This window comes from Sturnira hondurensis, unplaced genomic scaffold, assembly GCF_014824575.4.
Source record: "Sturnira hondurensis isolate 20B ecotype Veracruz unplaced genomic scaffold, ASM1482457v3 Scaffold0021214, whole genome shotgun sequence".
Classification (NCBI taxonomy): Eukaryota; Metazoa; Chordata; class Mammalia; order Chiroptera; family Phyllostomidae; genus Sturnira; species Sturnira hondurensis.
Window position 1 is genome coordinate 7,164,810 of NW_028093845.1, and position 14,098 is coordinate 7,178,907.

Genomic DNA, 14,098 nt, shown 5'->3' on the forward strand with positions numbered 1-14,098 from the left:
TGAGAGGAAGGTCACACTAGTCTAGAGATGTTTTCACATGTGCTCCAAACTGTGCTGATTACTGAAACTGAATGAAGGGAACTTTCATCTAAGACATCACATTTCCAACAACTCTGACACAGATGTGTGGCCGGCGTTTGAGTATTTACGGGGAGTGAAGCTCCCACCTCACAGGGCACCCTGCCCGCTGTATTTGGAGACCATTAAGATACCAACAATAGTGAAAATCAAAAGATGGGACTGAATAATTATAGACCAAAAGGTCCATTAAAAAATGAAAACAGGAGGTGTTAATTACAAAATTATTTATTTCTGCTCCTTTCACACACCTTATTGCTCAGGAAACAGTCTTACGTACACTCTGAAATAACATCCTGCCACCCACTCCGTTCAAGGGCAAAGCACCTCAGGTGAAGCTGGTCAGCTGTCCAGAGTTCTCAGCGTACGGGATCTTGCTTCCTGATTTTACACTGATTTCTGAAAGTCAGAAATGTCATCTCCAAAAAACGTTAAGGAGGTTGTAAAAAATAATCACTCTATTCAATATTATACTTTTGGAAAAGGAGTATATTTTCAAGAAATTAAAAACTGAGGAAAAAATGCCACTAACATCATTGGTGTGTCAGTTTAGGTCAGCAGGGACAAGTGTGATGAGCTTGTCTCTCTGACACCACGAAGATACTCTAGTCCAAGCTTCAATAAGCTTCCCATGTTTTCTACTAGATGCTTCTTTTCTACCGCTTTTCATCCTTTTCCAGACATTGTATCGGAGGATTGGTTCAGCCGTTAAAACTTCAGGAACGAATCCAGTACCCACAGATTTCTTCTCAAAAGGGACTCTAACCCATCAGATAGCCCCTACGGAAAGAACATTTACAAACACAAAAAGTGAAAATGAAGCAACATTTCAAAATACCCAAACAAATTTTATGATGAATCAAAAACAATCTGAAAATGTGATTCATTTTCATGCTTCTTAGCTCATATCTTGCCCCCAACCCTCAATTATTTTACTGGGCCTCATTTCCATTACTCTTCCTCCTCAAAGGATAAAGTTACAAACCAATGTGCTAAACAACAAAAAATGGGGGGGGGGGGGGGCGGGGTAAAGTAAAAAATGTTATGTAAAAATTAAAGAGTCGGAATCAATTTCCTTTGGAGTCTCACAACTGTAACAAAAATCATAAACCTCTTAATGGAAAGAAGCTAATTCTGATTTCCTAAAAACCCTCATAATACCAAAGAAGGTGGGAGGATCAGGAGTGCCTCGCACCTGGGAAGACCACTATAGCCGAGACCACTATCCTCTCCAACAATCCTAAAACGAAAATCTCACGTTTTTCATTTAGAAACAGAAGTTGCTTATTTATTTATTTTTAAAATGGTGGCCATAATTCAATTTGAAACATAGGACTTTTAGAATTCTGTTTATCTTTACAATAAGAACACAAATAATTATTAATATTAACATTATGCTTGAGAGCACATAAAACACCCTCTCATTTAATCGTGACAGTAACTCTGAGTCTCATAATTAACTGCACTTAACAATTCTGGAATCTGAGTCCACACAACCGATCCAAAGCCTGAGACTGAAGACACGGGAAGCCCTGATTTGGCTCCTAATTCCTCGCTCCTCCCACCACACTCCATCCTCAGCAGCCGCACACTGTGTTTTGTTAGGGTTCCTTCTCTCCTTTGCTAACAATGAACCCCAGACATGAGATTTCACTCACTGAAACAACCCAGCTTATTCGGATGCCAGACTCTCTGCAACGTTAACTTTCTGAATAAAACCCCAAACCTGGGAACAGATGAAAAAGACTCAAGCACCATACAGGACTGGAAAAGCCAAGTCACCAAGCTCGCCTGCGCCCTGGGCTGCTTTAAGAAAGCAGTCAGACAGCTAAGATGTCTATTTCCTAGAATCACGGAATAACCAAGGAACTGAAAGGAGCAAGGAAAGGGTGAGCTCACAATGATAACAATGAGAAGTGGCAGGTTACACTGAGGAAATAAACTAAAAAACTGAAAAGTACTACTATGCCTAACATAAGTTTGAATGTAAAATGACCCTGAGTCAAGAAGGCAAAATTATGCTTAATGTTCACAATGTCCAGCAAATAACAGTTACCAAATAATATTTGCTAAATACAAATGTGAGTGTTAAGGAGGCAATAAAACACTTAAACACTTTTGAAAGAGGTCTGTCAAAAATGAGTACGAGAAAGTTTTAGTACATGTAGGATTAAATTTCACTTATATGGAAGAATCACATATATGCACTATCCTATTCCCTAAGTGATGTTAATTTTTTTTCTTTAAGATTTTATTTATTTATCTTTAGAGAGAAAGGGAAGGAGAGAAGGAGAGAAATATCAATATATGGTTGCCTCTCGTGAGTCCCCTGCTGGGAACTGGCCTGCAACCCAGGCATGTGCCCTGACTGAGAATCGAACCACAATCATGTGGTTCGCAGGCCCACGCTCAATCCACTGAGCTACACCAGCCAGGGCTAAATGATGTTAATTTAAGTAAAATACTACCATATTCTTATTCTTATTTTTCATCCCCTCCCCCTTTAGGAAAACTTTTCTGAACTGATCCCATTATCTTAGGATTTACTCAAGGGCTCCCTAGCTTTTCTCATGAGACTTAATAAACACTTGTTCAAATTACTAAAATGGCCATTTTTGCCAGAGTAAAGCAGGCTTTTTGTCTTCAACTATGTAATAGTACCTATTTGGTCTATTTTATACAGCTTTATAAGAGACGTGCCTGGAGGAACTCTCTCCCAGCCAACCAGTTTACCTAACTTTAGGCCATTACACCATGACACACAGCAGGCCATCTTTTATTTTTTTTTAATTTTAAGATTCTCCTATTAGTTCAAAAATACCCTAACATTGGAGGCTAAAGAGAATCTAATAACTGTTCTTTATTTTTTGGAAAAACCAATCACAAATTCATACCAAAGACTTCTACGCAGCATAAAAACATTATTCCTGAGCCTGTATATATTGAAAAGGTACCTCACACACAACTTCACACATATTATATTATGAATTACATTAGAAAACTGTTATTTTCAAAATGAAAACTACTTAACTTTGTGCTAGTACAATAAAAATAATAGCCACCAAATGTATTGTCAGGTATAAAAATGGCCAAAAATAGTTCTATTTTATCAACATCCACATTTCTTTAAAAGACAAGGCATCAAAGCCATGTTTAATTTATAAAATTTTATCAGTAGGGGAGACACCAGGTCCTTAGAGAGTGCTGGGAACCGCCCTGCTGGGAACCGCCCTCCAGTTTCAGGAGCTGTAACCCACCCCCATAACTAAGGCTGAGTGAGTGACCTTTGGACCATAAGCCACTAAGGAGACAAAGCTTATCTCCCTGGCAGGGGCGCTGCCTCTGCTCCTTTTACTTCATCCTGCCTGGCCCCCAGTGCTTGGTTGGTTAGCCAATGATGGGTAAGATTCCTCAAGGGAGGGATGACCCAAGATAGGCATGGTCATGACGAGGCCCTCAGTAAGGACTTGGGGGGTTATGGAGAAAGGGAGTGATGGACCCTCGACCCTCAGCTTTGACATAGCCTGAGTCTTCATTCTGTCTGCAAGAAGTCTCCTAATCTCTTGGCTGCCTAACTTCCGCTGCTTGACCTAAGCCTGAAAAAATGCCAGTGGTAGGTGCAGTCCTGTGCTGGAAAGGGCAGGTTCCTGGGGGCAATGAGGCCTAAGAAAGAATGCACAAAATCCTGTGAAATCTGCTATACTAATACATTCAATTTAAATGATAAGGGTCCAAGCATGAAATGAGTTTGTTTCCCCAAAGTTTTATGGCCCTTTAGCTATTTGACCCTGACTCAAAATAGGGCCTCAGAGTTCTTTGAATGTTATCTATTTGACCATTACTGCCTGACAATGATTGATGGGCTTAATCTGAGAATGTGGGTCTTTGGAATCTGGTTGCTTACTGATTCTAACAATGCTCTGTGTACTTTGACACATTTGCAAATGATTTTCCCAGGGTGGTGTGAAAGACCAGCAAGTAGATAGCTTTGTGGGATCTATAGTGGTCCTAGCTAAAAACAAGGGGGAAGATATAAGAAACCGTTCTTGGTGGTGTGGGCCCAGACAGGACCCATGCCCAGGGATAGGTTCTCCAGTGGGGAATCAGGCCTGCAATGTACCTAGGCCGCTTTGAGACTTGCTTTTGCTAAAACGCCCTCGCCCTGAATTGAGGTAGAAAGTGCCTACTGTAACTTCCTAAAGTCTGTGCTAAACCTCCCCATTACGGAGTATAACCTGTTCAACTACTTTCCCCTTTGCATTTGCAAATATCCCTCTTCTGTGCTGTGATTAGCGGTATCGTCTCCTTTGTTTTCTGTAAAAGGTAACCATCTAAAGTGAACCTATGCATAGTATATAAGGACCATCGTGTAATGTGCCCCCAAAAGAAATAAAGGCCAGTCAAGGCAAGGGCCAAGGCTTTTTGCTCCTCTTGAGAAAGTAACCATGCTGTCCCTTTTCCTCCACAGGACTCGGTAGTCTGTGTGAATTTCTCATGCCTCATCCACAACGTGGCGGACCCCAGGAGCTGGGGTCCACATCAATAAAGCATAAATCAGAAACTATAAAATTAGCAGTACCATTCCACTGCTCTTGTTTACTCCCTTTTAAAGGTAACCCGTGCTAAAAATGCTAAACTCCCGTGGAGCAGCCCAGCACAGGAGGTCGTCATGACGCACCCCTCACACAGCCATCCCAACTCAGGCACTAGCAACCTATCTAATCTGAAAAAAAACATGGTTACTGGTATTTTTAAATGTCTTTTTGTTGTTGTTGCTGTTCTACTTACTATGTATCGAGCTGTTTATATACATTGGGATCAAAGATAACACATGTGCAAGAAGACACATCCCCTCCTTGCTAGTGGTAAAAATCACGACCTATTGTGTGTAATACACAGGCTCATAAACCTGGCCCACTATGGTGTGTGGGAATTGCAAATATGCCAGAAAACGGAACACCCTTCTTCCCTCTCTCTTCTCAAACTGTCCACTGTTTCTCCCCAAGGTATTAGGGGAGAAATACACCTAAGGTATTAGGCACTAGGAACTGTAGATAAGGAAGCACATCAAAGAGGCAATCATAAATTCTTTCCTCTTAAAAACTTAAATACTAGAGTTACCACCATGACAAGTTATAGAAAGAAGCAATTTTCTGCCTAGATCATCGTTCTGATTTGATTACACCTGAACAACTCACACCTGAAACCCAGAGAGTATTCCTCATTTCCTGCTGTTGGCTTAAGTCAACAGTCTTTGGATAATAGCCTACAAAATGGGGACAGGAACACAAATGTTTCTATAAATAACTGCAAAAATAAGATGGAGGCATCCAGAGAATTAAACACTCATCAAAGCATTTTAGTAAGCAGTAAATAGTTCTATTATTCTAAAAATCAAATGCCTGCGCTAAAAGAAAAACACAGGCTCATCCTAAGGAGAGGATTTAAAACTACAAGTAAGCACGGGAAGCACAGGTGTTGCAGAATGAGGACAAATCTGGTCATATGGGCAAAAACAGCCCACTTCTGTTCCGCTGTGTCTCCAAAAGTTCCTTCTGTTTTGCTTTTTCATTTTTAATAGCCTCCTCACTCTCTATGGGCACCTTCTTTTCTCCTTCTTTTCTATGGAAACTTCAGCCTCTTCCATATACTCTCCCAGTACATCTTTTCCAGCAGGGGCAGAAAAAAGAAAGAAAAGAAGCACTAGAGCACCTTAGCCTTTATACAATTTAGCCAGTGGCCAAAATTGTTTCCGCTGGACAAAAATAAGAGCCACTGGCAGGAATCGGAAGGAGTGCTACATGGCCACATCGATATTCAGCTGACAAAGAACACTGAGCTCTCTTTCCCACCCTGCAGGGCTAACATGGGAACATGATTGTGGGGTAAGTACTGGGTTGGCCAAAAAGTCCATTATGTTTTTTCCATACCATGGCTCTAGTAGTGCTTAGTTGTCTTTAACTTCATTTGAAACAATTCTGTTAGATTGTATTGTGACAGCTCCCATATCAGAATGCATTAAAAAAATCTTAGCCCTGGTTGGTGTAGCTCAGTGGATTGAGCCTGAGAACCAACCATGGTTCAATTCCCAGTCAGGGCACATGCCTGGGTTGCAGGCCAGTTCCCAGCAGGGAATGCATGAGAGGCAACCATACATTGATATTTCTCTCCCTCTCTCTCTAAAGACAAATAAATAAAATCTTATTAAAAAATCTTATCAAAGTTGGTGAATTTTTATGCAGCCATTTTAATATTGAAGATAGAAGGAAATACACATTTTCAATGTATTATGCTTTATTATTTCAAGAAAGGTAAAAATGCCACTGAAATGCAAAAAAAAAAAGATTTGTGCAGGGCATGGAGAGGGTGCTGTGAATGATCAAACGTGTCAAAAGTGACTTGCAAAGTTTCTTGGTTCTGTTGACATTTTAGTCAAATAATTCTTTGCTGTGGGGCTGTCTTATGCATTGGATGTTCAGCAGCACCTCTGGCCTCTACCCACTAGAAGCCAATAGCAGGAGCTATTGATATGCTCAAAATACCCAATAAAGTTATTGGTGAAAATGAAAAATGTGTCTTTTACAGAAGGAATGTAATAGACTTTTTGGCAAAGCCAATACTTCCAATTTTCTAGGGGAGAATCTGCCCATTCTACCCCAGATGAATTATAGATAATGGACAGGTTAAGCCATAGAACAAGTAAACTCATGAAATTCAAACACATTCCTATATTCACTTTATTGTCTCTTATAATAAGGGGATGTCGGTTCTGAGAAATCCATCTAGTTGGCACATGATATTGAACATGTCCCCTAAAAAATGAATTTACCAGCAGCTAATTTTTGTGTTGCATGCTTGCTCAAAGTCCCTGTAGTCACTTACTAATGCACCCATAGGCGAAGTGAGAATTCAGGGAAATGTGATCAGATTTAGCCACATCTTAAATTAGAGATCTCAGCTGGAATTATAAAAGTTATCATAAAATGAATTTATCTTTGTTCTAAAGATATTCTAAGTTTTCTGAATTAAAATTATATATAGTCCTTTCCCCACCTTTTTGAGGAGGCAACAACTCTGCTTTCCCATCCAATACTTACTGGGTTTTCCTCATACCAATACCAAGGAACAGCAGTAATTGATGTCTTGAAAATATTGCCTACTATTACCATTATTGCTAGAATCACACATGCTACAGTCTAACCAAAAAGCACTTTAGAGAAATAGTGGTCAGTGATGCTACAGCAAAATGACCACATTTCCCATGAACATGAATAAAGATAACAATCAGGAAGAACTATTGGTCCAATTTTTAACTGTACTTCAGCAAGTAACCAATTTTTTTAGTTCTACAAAATTTCATCTATTTAAATGAGTCCAATTAAATCTTCTGAAATTTTATGTGACCCAAGTAATTATTTTACCAATTTTCAAGAGAAGTTAAGTTGCTGATTGCACAAAGTACTTAGTAACTTACGGCAGTTTCATCCTCATGAATACTCTCGCCATGAAAAAACTCAGTAGGACACAGACGAACCCAATGAATAGAAGAAGAAATCTATTGAGTTTTGGAATGTTTGGAGCATTGGATCGGTCTAGGATTATGAAACCTAAACCTCCCATTGTAAACAGGAAGCTGGATGCAAGTCCTTCCATAATATATTGTCCATTTACTCTGAAAAACAAAGACCACAGCAAAATAAAAACCTTTTCCTTAGGTTGAAATTCCCACTTCTGCTAAAACATTTTTTTGGTGTTAATTTCTTACTCTTACCCTTACAACTATTTTACTACATTTCTGGATATTTGCTTCTACACGTATTTATTGACAGCCTATTATGTATCAAGGACTATCTTAGGTTCTGGGACTATAACAATGAACAGACAAGAAGCTTTGTCTTCATGGAGCAAATGTCCAAATAAGTTTTAAAACCTCAACTAACACAACTATCTGTGAAAATCAGTACTCATATTTTAATCATTAGCTTAAAAACCCAATTATTGTATGAATATGCATCCTTTACATAGAACTTTAGCTTTTAAAAGTTATGCTATTTAAATTTCTATTAATTTCAAATTAATTTTGAACTGGTTAGAAATGTTTTTGCCAAGGTTTATAATAATTAATAAACTTCTAAGTTCAAGGGCAAAAATTTAAAAGCACGTTCTAAACTTAGACTCCATGAACACCATCCCCTTCCCACTCCCTCGGGACTCCCAGTGATCTGTAAACCCCTATAATTATGTGCAAATTTTTGTAAGTTATTGTTATCTGGCTTTTAGAGTACATGGGTCTCCCAAAACAATTTTCTGTTATACATAGCCATATGCAAGGAAAGTACATATTTTTTGTTAACTAATTGCTTTAATCGAAAACTCAGTATATGCACCAGGTTCAAAATTCCAACAACACAAACCACGACACTGAAAATTTCCCTACCAGAGATCATGTGTCATCTAGATTCCCCCCACAAAGAGTCACAATAATTGTTCCAGGAATATCCTATGCATAGAATACCGCTAATGTAAGGCATAAATACAAATATATAGCTATGTTTAGGTAGACAGTTATCAAGTGGACTGTAGAAAACAATACAATAAGCATTGCTCAAGTGAACCAAACCATACTGAAACAGTGTTTCATTACTGAAATTGAACTCCCAAGTCTCAAAAGTTATGCTTATTTAATAATACTTATTTCTTAAATAGCCAAATAGTACAGTACAGGCCATATGGTTTGTGCCATACTTACCACTGTAGCTTGAAAGCATCCACAGATGGTATATAAACAAATGGGCATGCCCAGTTCCAATAAAGCTTTACTTAAAATTGGTTTGCTGAGTGCCAGAATAGTGTACAAACATATTTTAAACTGATATCCTACTTTAAATAAATGATCATATCATTGTGAAATGTTATTTCCTAGTATATGAATAGATAATACACTTCTCTTATTCTTGCCCACTTCACGCCATTTCTGAATTTAGCATTTTAAAACAGCTCTTGTCTAAACACAGATGGACTCTATAGGTTCTGCTGTATTTTTAAATAAGCAGTCATGGTTGACAATCTTCTTTCCCACCACCAAATCGTTCATAAAGGTACCTTTTACCTGTAGGCCAAGAAAGCTACTGGTCTCTGATGGCCATGTTCATCAGTCATAGAGCCAACACTTGGAGGTTCAACAATAACATCATAAATTATTCCTATATGGAACACAACAGTGAGATTAGATTAGTTCCTAATTTTTAAAACAGGATTAGTTCTGTCTCTAAAGTTTCATTTATATTTAAATAGCACTGCTTTGATACATTATTATAATCAAATGAGGCCCAGCTAATCTCCTAAACATCAGAAAAAACCATTCAGAAATCCAACTTAATACTTTAGAATGACCTGTAAAACAATATTGTATCATAAAATAAATTCATTTAGTGACTTTGTAATACTCAAAAATGACTCCACGATCAAGGAGATTTAGCATTAAAAATTATATTTTACTTCAAAAAAATGTTCCAGAAAAGCTTGGATTTGTTTCTATAAATTGAGAGCTACTAATTATCTTGCTTAAATGTAAAACAAGGAAACATTTTTTAAATCATATCATTAGCACTAGAGATTCATCATCATTAATATTAACATCTATCAAAATTTTAAGTTTTCCAAATCTCTCATCAACATGTTCTTCTCCATTGTTCAACATTCTCACTTCTGGTTTTTCTGAGGAATAGATTGTGTCTCTTTCCCCACAGACTCACAAAACAATCTTACCGGAACTCCTTAATCCTTCTTCTCCCATCTACTAACTGGTACCTGCATCTATCCTCACCTCTTTCCCTCCACACTACAAATCAAGGAAGAATCCCTCCCCTATGAGGGTGGAAAAGCTTCTCCAGTTATCATGGCTCCACCCCCTCCAGCCTTCTCGGAGACTTTGTTCCTTTGTATATCGCTTCTCTCCCCTGCATTTTCAACATGTCTTTCCCTACATCAATCTTCCCTTGATTTCAAACCATCTTAGCTAACAACCATTTTTATGCTTCCTTTTTGAAAGGGAGCCAGGCTTCCTTCTGGAAAAAAAAATCTGGCAAATTTGCTGTCTCCCAGTCTCCATTTACCCTTCATTCTTCAACTCACTCCAATCTGGCTTCTGCCACCACTGATACTACTCTTGCTAAGGTCACTTAAGACCTCCAAGTGGCTTAATTCAATGGCCATTTTTCAGTTCTTATCTTACATTTTTCAGCAGCACTCGATCCAGCTTTCTAAATCCATTTTCTTGTGAGGATATAATTCTTCTCATGGCTTCTGTAACACTTTTGACCATGATTTCCTGCTACCTTTCTAGCCAAGCCTCCTCTTCCATAAAACCACTAAGTGCTAGAAAGTCCCTTAGGGCTTGATCCACTGTCCACATTTTCTACATTACCTCCCAAATTGAACTCATCCCTCTCCACAGCTTTCGATTCAATGTGCTAATGTCTCCTAATGTGCCAACGCTTATCAAATAACGTTAGCACCATTAGAATTAGATGTAAATTCCCCCAAGAACAGGGGATTTGACTATATTCTTCAATATCTGACTTATGGGAGGAGTTCAGAAAACATTTGTTAACAACAAACTTCAACACAGACCACTTCTCTCAAGGCTAGACTCATACCTATAAATTCGCATATGTAATTAGAGTTGGTTATGTATAATTATCATATATCCCAAAGTGACCTCTGGTTCACCATTCTCCACCAACAAAGACTTCATTTCTTCAATCTCAGAAAATAACACTTTCAATTACTCAGGTGCTCAAACCAGACGCCGATAAGATTCATTCACACTTCATTCTCTCCCTACGTCTAATCAATCCATCAAGACCTACTGAATCTACTTCCAAAGTATCTTCCATTATATTTTTCTCCATCTCCACTGCCACCCACCTAGTCTGGCCTAAATCAACTATAAAACCCACCTAATTGATCTCTTGGTCCCATACCTGTCCACACCTTTCCCTCTGCCTTTCCCCCAATCCATCAGATTTTGACTCATATGCCATTTCCTCAGGAACCACACTCCAATGACATTCCCAACTCCCATTATTTTCTCATAACCTGGCATTCTTTTCCTTCAATGCACCTGTGGCATTGTTGGAATGAAAATAATAATGTAACAGAAAACAATGTATGTGATATTTAACATGTCTCAACCATGACATCACAAGCTTCAGCAGGGCAGCACCCTTATCTGTTTCAATCGCTGTTGTATCTACTGCCTGAAACTTAACAGGAACTTGACACATTATTTGTTGAACATTTCTCTGCAGTAAGTATTTTTTACTTATAAAGGTACATTCAGTTTTTTGGAGACCTTTCCAGTGGCAAAACCGATTTCTTGTATGAGATGCCTTATGGCCATGGCCACTATAAAGGTGTCCTTTTCACTTTCCCCAGGGGTTGGTGCAGAAAATCCCCCCCACTACAATCAACATGGAAAAGGTAGCCAGAATAAAAACTGAGGCGTCCAGCAGAGGGAGGTAAGGATTACAGAAAAGAGACTAGAAGATAAAAGCCTATGAAGACTCTTATTAAAAAAAAATTAAAGACATGCATTTCAAATTTCGTTTATTCAATACAGCATTATTGGAGAGCTGAGCAAGTGTTAATGTTAATGCAAGGCTAGGATAGTATCTTACCAACATAAGAAAAATGTATGTAACTTATTTAAACAAACATAAGTAAAATGTCACTATTCTATGGGGGAGGGTATGTAATTGAAAGATATATTCTAGAACTAAGCTTTCACAGTTTCACATTCTTCCCTCTTGTATAAATACTTATTCTCACAAATCATCTATGAAAATGAAGATGTCTCACTACTGCCTTAAAAGGAAAACCTCTTCTACTGGCCCTAACCTGTGGAACTGATTTTAATAACTTCCAAATAAAGTATCCCACTTTACAAAAACCTAACAGTAGCACAGTCGAGTAAATCGTGGCTTGAAAGGGTGGCGGCTCTGAAAGGACTAGCTGGATTGCCAGCTCACCACTGTACAAAGCAACGCCCCTTTTGCAACTTTCTATATTTGAAAAGAACATGATAAAACAATTCATAAGTTTTTAACAGTAACGCTATTTTCCTTATTCTTCAAACTCTCAACTTCTCTCTGAAATACAATACCACCTGCAAATCTACCTCCAATCTCAAATATTTATAGAAAATCACGGTTTTAGAAAATTCCATTCATATTCACTGTTGACCTGGACAAAAAGCAACCCCGAACCCTTAGGTCTGAGCTGAAACACTTAAGAATTCTCAAGTCTCTTCCAAGGTTCCAGAGACGGAGGACAAAGAAAAGGTAGAAGTCCCACACACTCTTGACCAACAATGGAAGTAAAATGGGCCAGACTAGACTTTCCCAGTCTAGACTTTGTCACCCATGGCGATCAATTAAGAGCAATAATCCGGCCTTGAAAAACATACTCGATTTGGCTCTTCAGGCTAAGAGGCTAGAAGTGCAATGGGAGTGAGAACGCGAGTGCTGCCAAGAAAAGGACCGCCGGGCAAATAACCTTTGGGCTGTTAATACTTGGCAACCCAGAATTTCCCTCCACCCTCTGAAAAGATCAAGAGCAGAGCGATGCTTGCCCCGGGGCTGAGAGTCAGAGGAAGAGGAGGCGCTGGGTCGAGGAAGTTCCCCACGGCTGGCGCCTCTCGAACCCCGCGAGTTACCTCCGGTGATGAGAAAGTAAGACACCACCACCAGAGCGTACACCGTCATAGCCGAGGGCATATGCACCCAGGGCGGCTTCTTCAGCTTCAGGTTGGGGCATTCCAACACTAAGAACGGGACTCGGTACAAAATCTCCATGTTGGTAGCGGCAAGCACGGCTTGGACTCTCAAGCGCCGCGCGCCACCCGGAAACACACCAGTCCTTCCTTTCTTTTGCGCGTGCGCGGAGCAGGGACCGTCAGGTCCACAACCCTCAGAGGCAGTGTATATGTCCACAGAAGAAAATAAAAAACTATTAAAAAACAAAAACACAGCATTAGTGCTATATATTACTAAATTCTTTTACATAAATTTGAATAAGGAGCTCAATTTTTTGGAATAAGTTAGTGTAATTTATGTACCTTCAAGGACCTGCACGGTTTCTGACGTGGCTGAGTCAGAAGTGCTGAAGGAACCCAATCCTTCTGAGTCCGCCCACTTGCTGATGCTAAGGGTTTGGAAGCTGATTGGACCAAGGCGCTGGAGGTTCCCCAAACTGGAGAATGAATGGAGACGCGTGGAAAGCTCTTTCTTTTTTGATAGCATTTTCTTCAGGATCCCGAGAAAGTGCTAGGTTGCTGAGCTTTTACTCCCTGATGCACTAGTGGTGATTGTAATAATAAAAATTATTAATAACTGCTAAAATAATATAGTATCAACTTTTTAAAAATATTCAGTGATCTATCACAAATGTCAAGAGGACATCTCCACAAGACGTGCAAAGTTGATGCCTTGACTTGACTAAAATAACCCTTGTACTCCCCTCTACTTTGTTCCTCTCTCAGCCATCCTTAGCTCGTAAATGCTAATCTTTAAGGCAGAAAATCTTAAAATCAGCTAGTCACTCTCTTTATTAAACCTTCACACCCAAAATATCAGCAGTTTGACTACCGAAAATATCTTTAATTCACCCACTTCTCTTCATTCTATTGCTCTCAACCTAGTGGCAGCCACAGCATCTGTTGCCTGGGCTACATTCACAATCCTAAAATATGTGATGAAATATATGATGAAATATATGATCTCTGGGGAAAAAAGACCAAATGTCCAAAAAATGTTTTTGTTTTTGTTTTTTTAATACACGCACTTAAGATTCTGCAAATATCAGTTTCCTTTTGGAGTAAGAATCAAGTGACTAACTATATAAATCCAGAACACACTGATAAATGGATTTTGTTTTTGTTGGTTTGTTACTGAACTCTTGGTTTTTCACAGGATAACACGGATTTATTATTCACATTTAGTTAATGACTCAATTATTG

The 14,098-nt window shown here is 38.9% G+C and overlaps 1 protein-coding gene across 1 annotated transcript; it reads right to left on the reverse strand.

Annotated features, from left to right (window-relative positions):
- Window positions 1–290: 290 nt before the first annotated feature.
- Window positions 291–12,992, reverse strand: OSTC (oligosaccharyltransferase complex non-catalytic subunit). The gene is made up of 4 exons (XM_037031900.1): window positions 12,797–12,992; window positions 9,188–9,281; window positions 7,553–7,750; window positions 291–858 (listed from the first exon to the last, which is right to left on the reverse strand). The coding sequence occupies exons 1-4, from the start codon at window positions 12,933–12,935 to the stop codon at window positions 840–842; spliced, it is 450 nt and encodes a 149-aa protein (XP_036887795.1). The 5' UTR covers window positions 12,936–12,992; the 3' UTR covers window positions 291–839.
- Between the last annotated feature and the right edge of the window lie 1,106 nt (window positions 12,993–14,098).

What these genes read in the sequence shown, in the direction of transcription:
- OSTC (XM_037031900.1), bottom strand. Translation starts at nt 12,935, where the DNA reads ATGGAGATTTTGTACCGAGTCCCGTTCTTAGTGTTGGAATGCCCCAAC. An exon ending in TTACTTTCTCATCACCGGAG is followed by an intron (nt 9,282 to 12,796) that starts GTAACTCGCGGG and finishes TGTTCCATATAG; the next exon opens with GAATAATTTATGATGTTATT. An exon ending in GTAGCTTTCTTGGCCTACAG is followed by an intron (nt 7,751 to 9,187) that starts GTAAAAGGTACC and finishes TTTGTTTTTCAG; the next exon opens with AGTAAATGGACAATATATTA.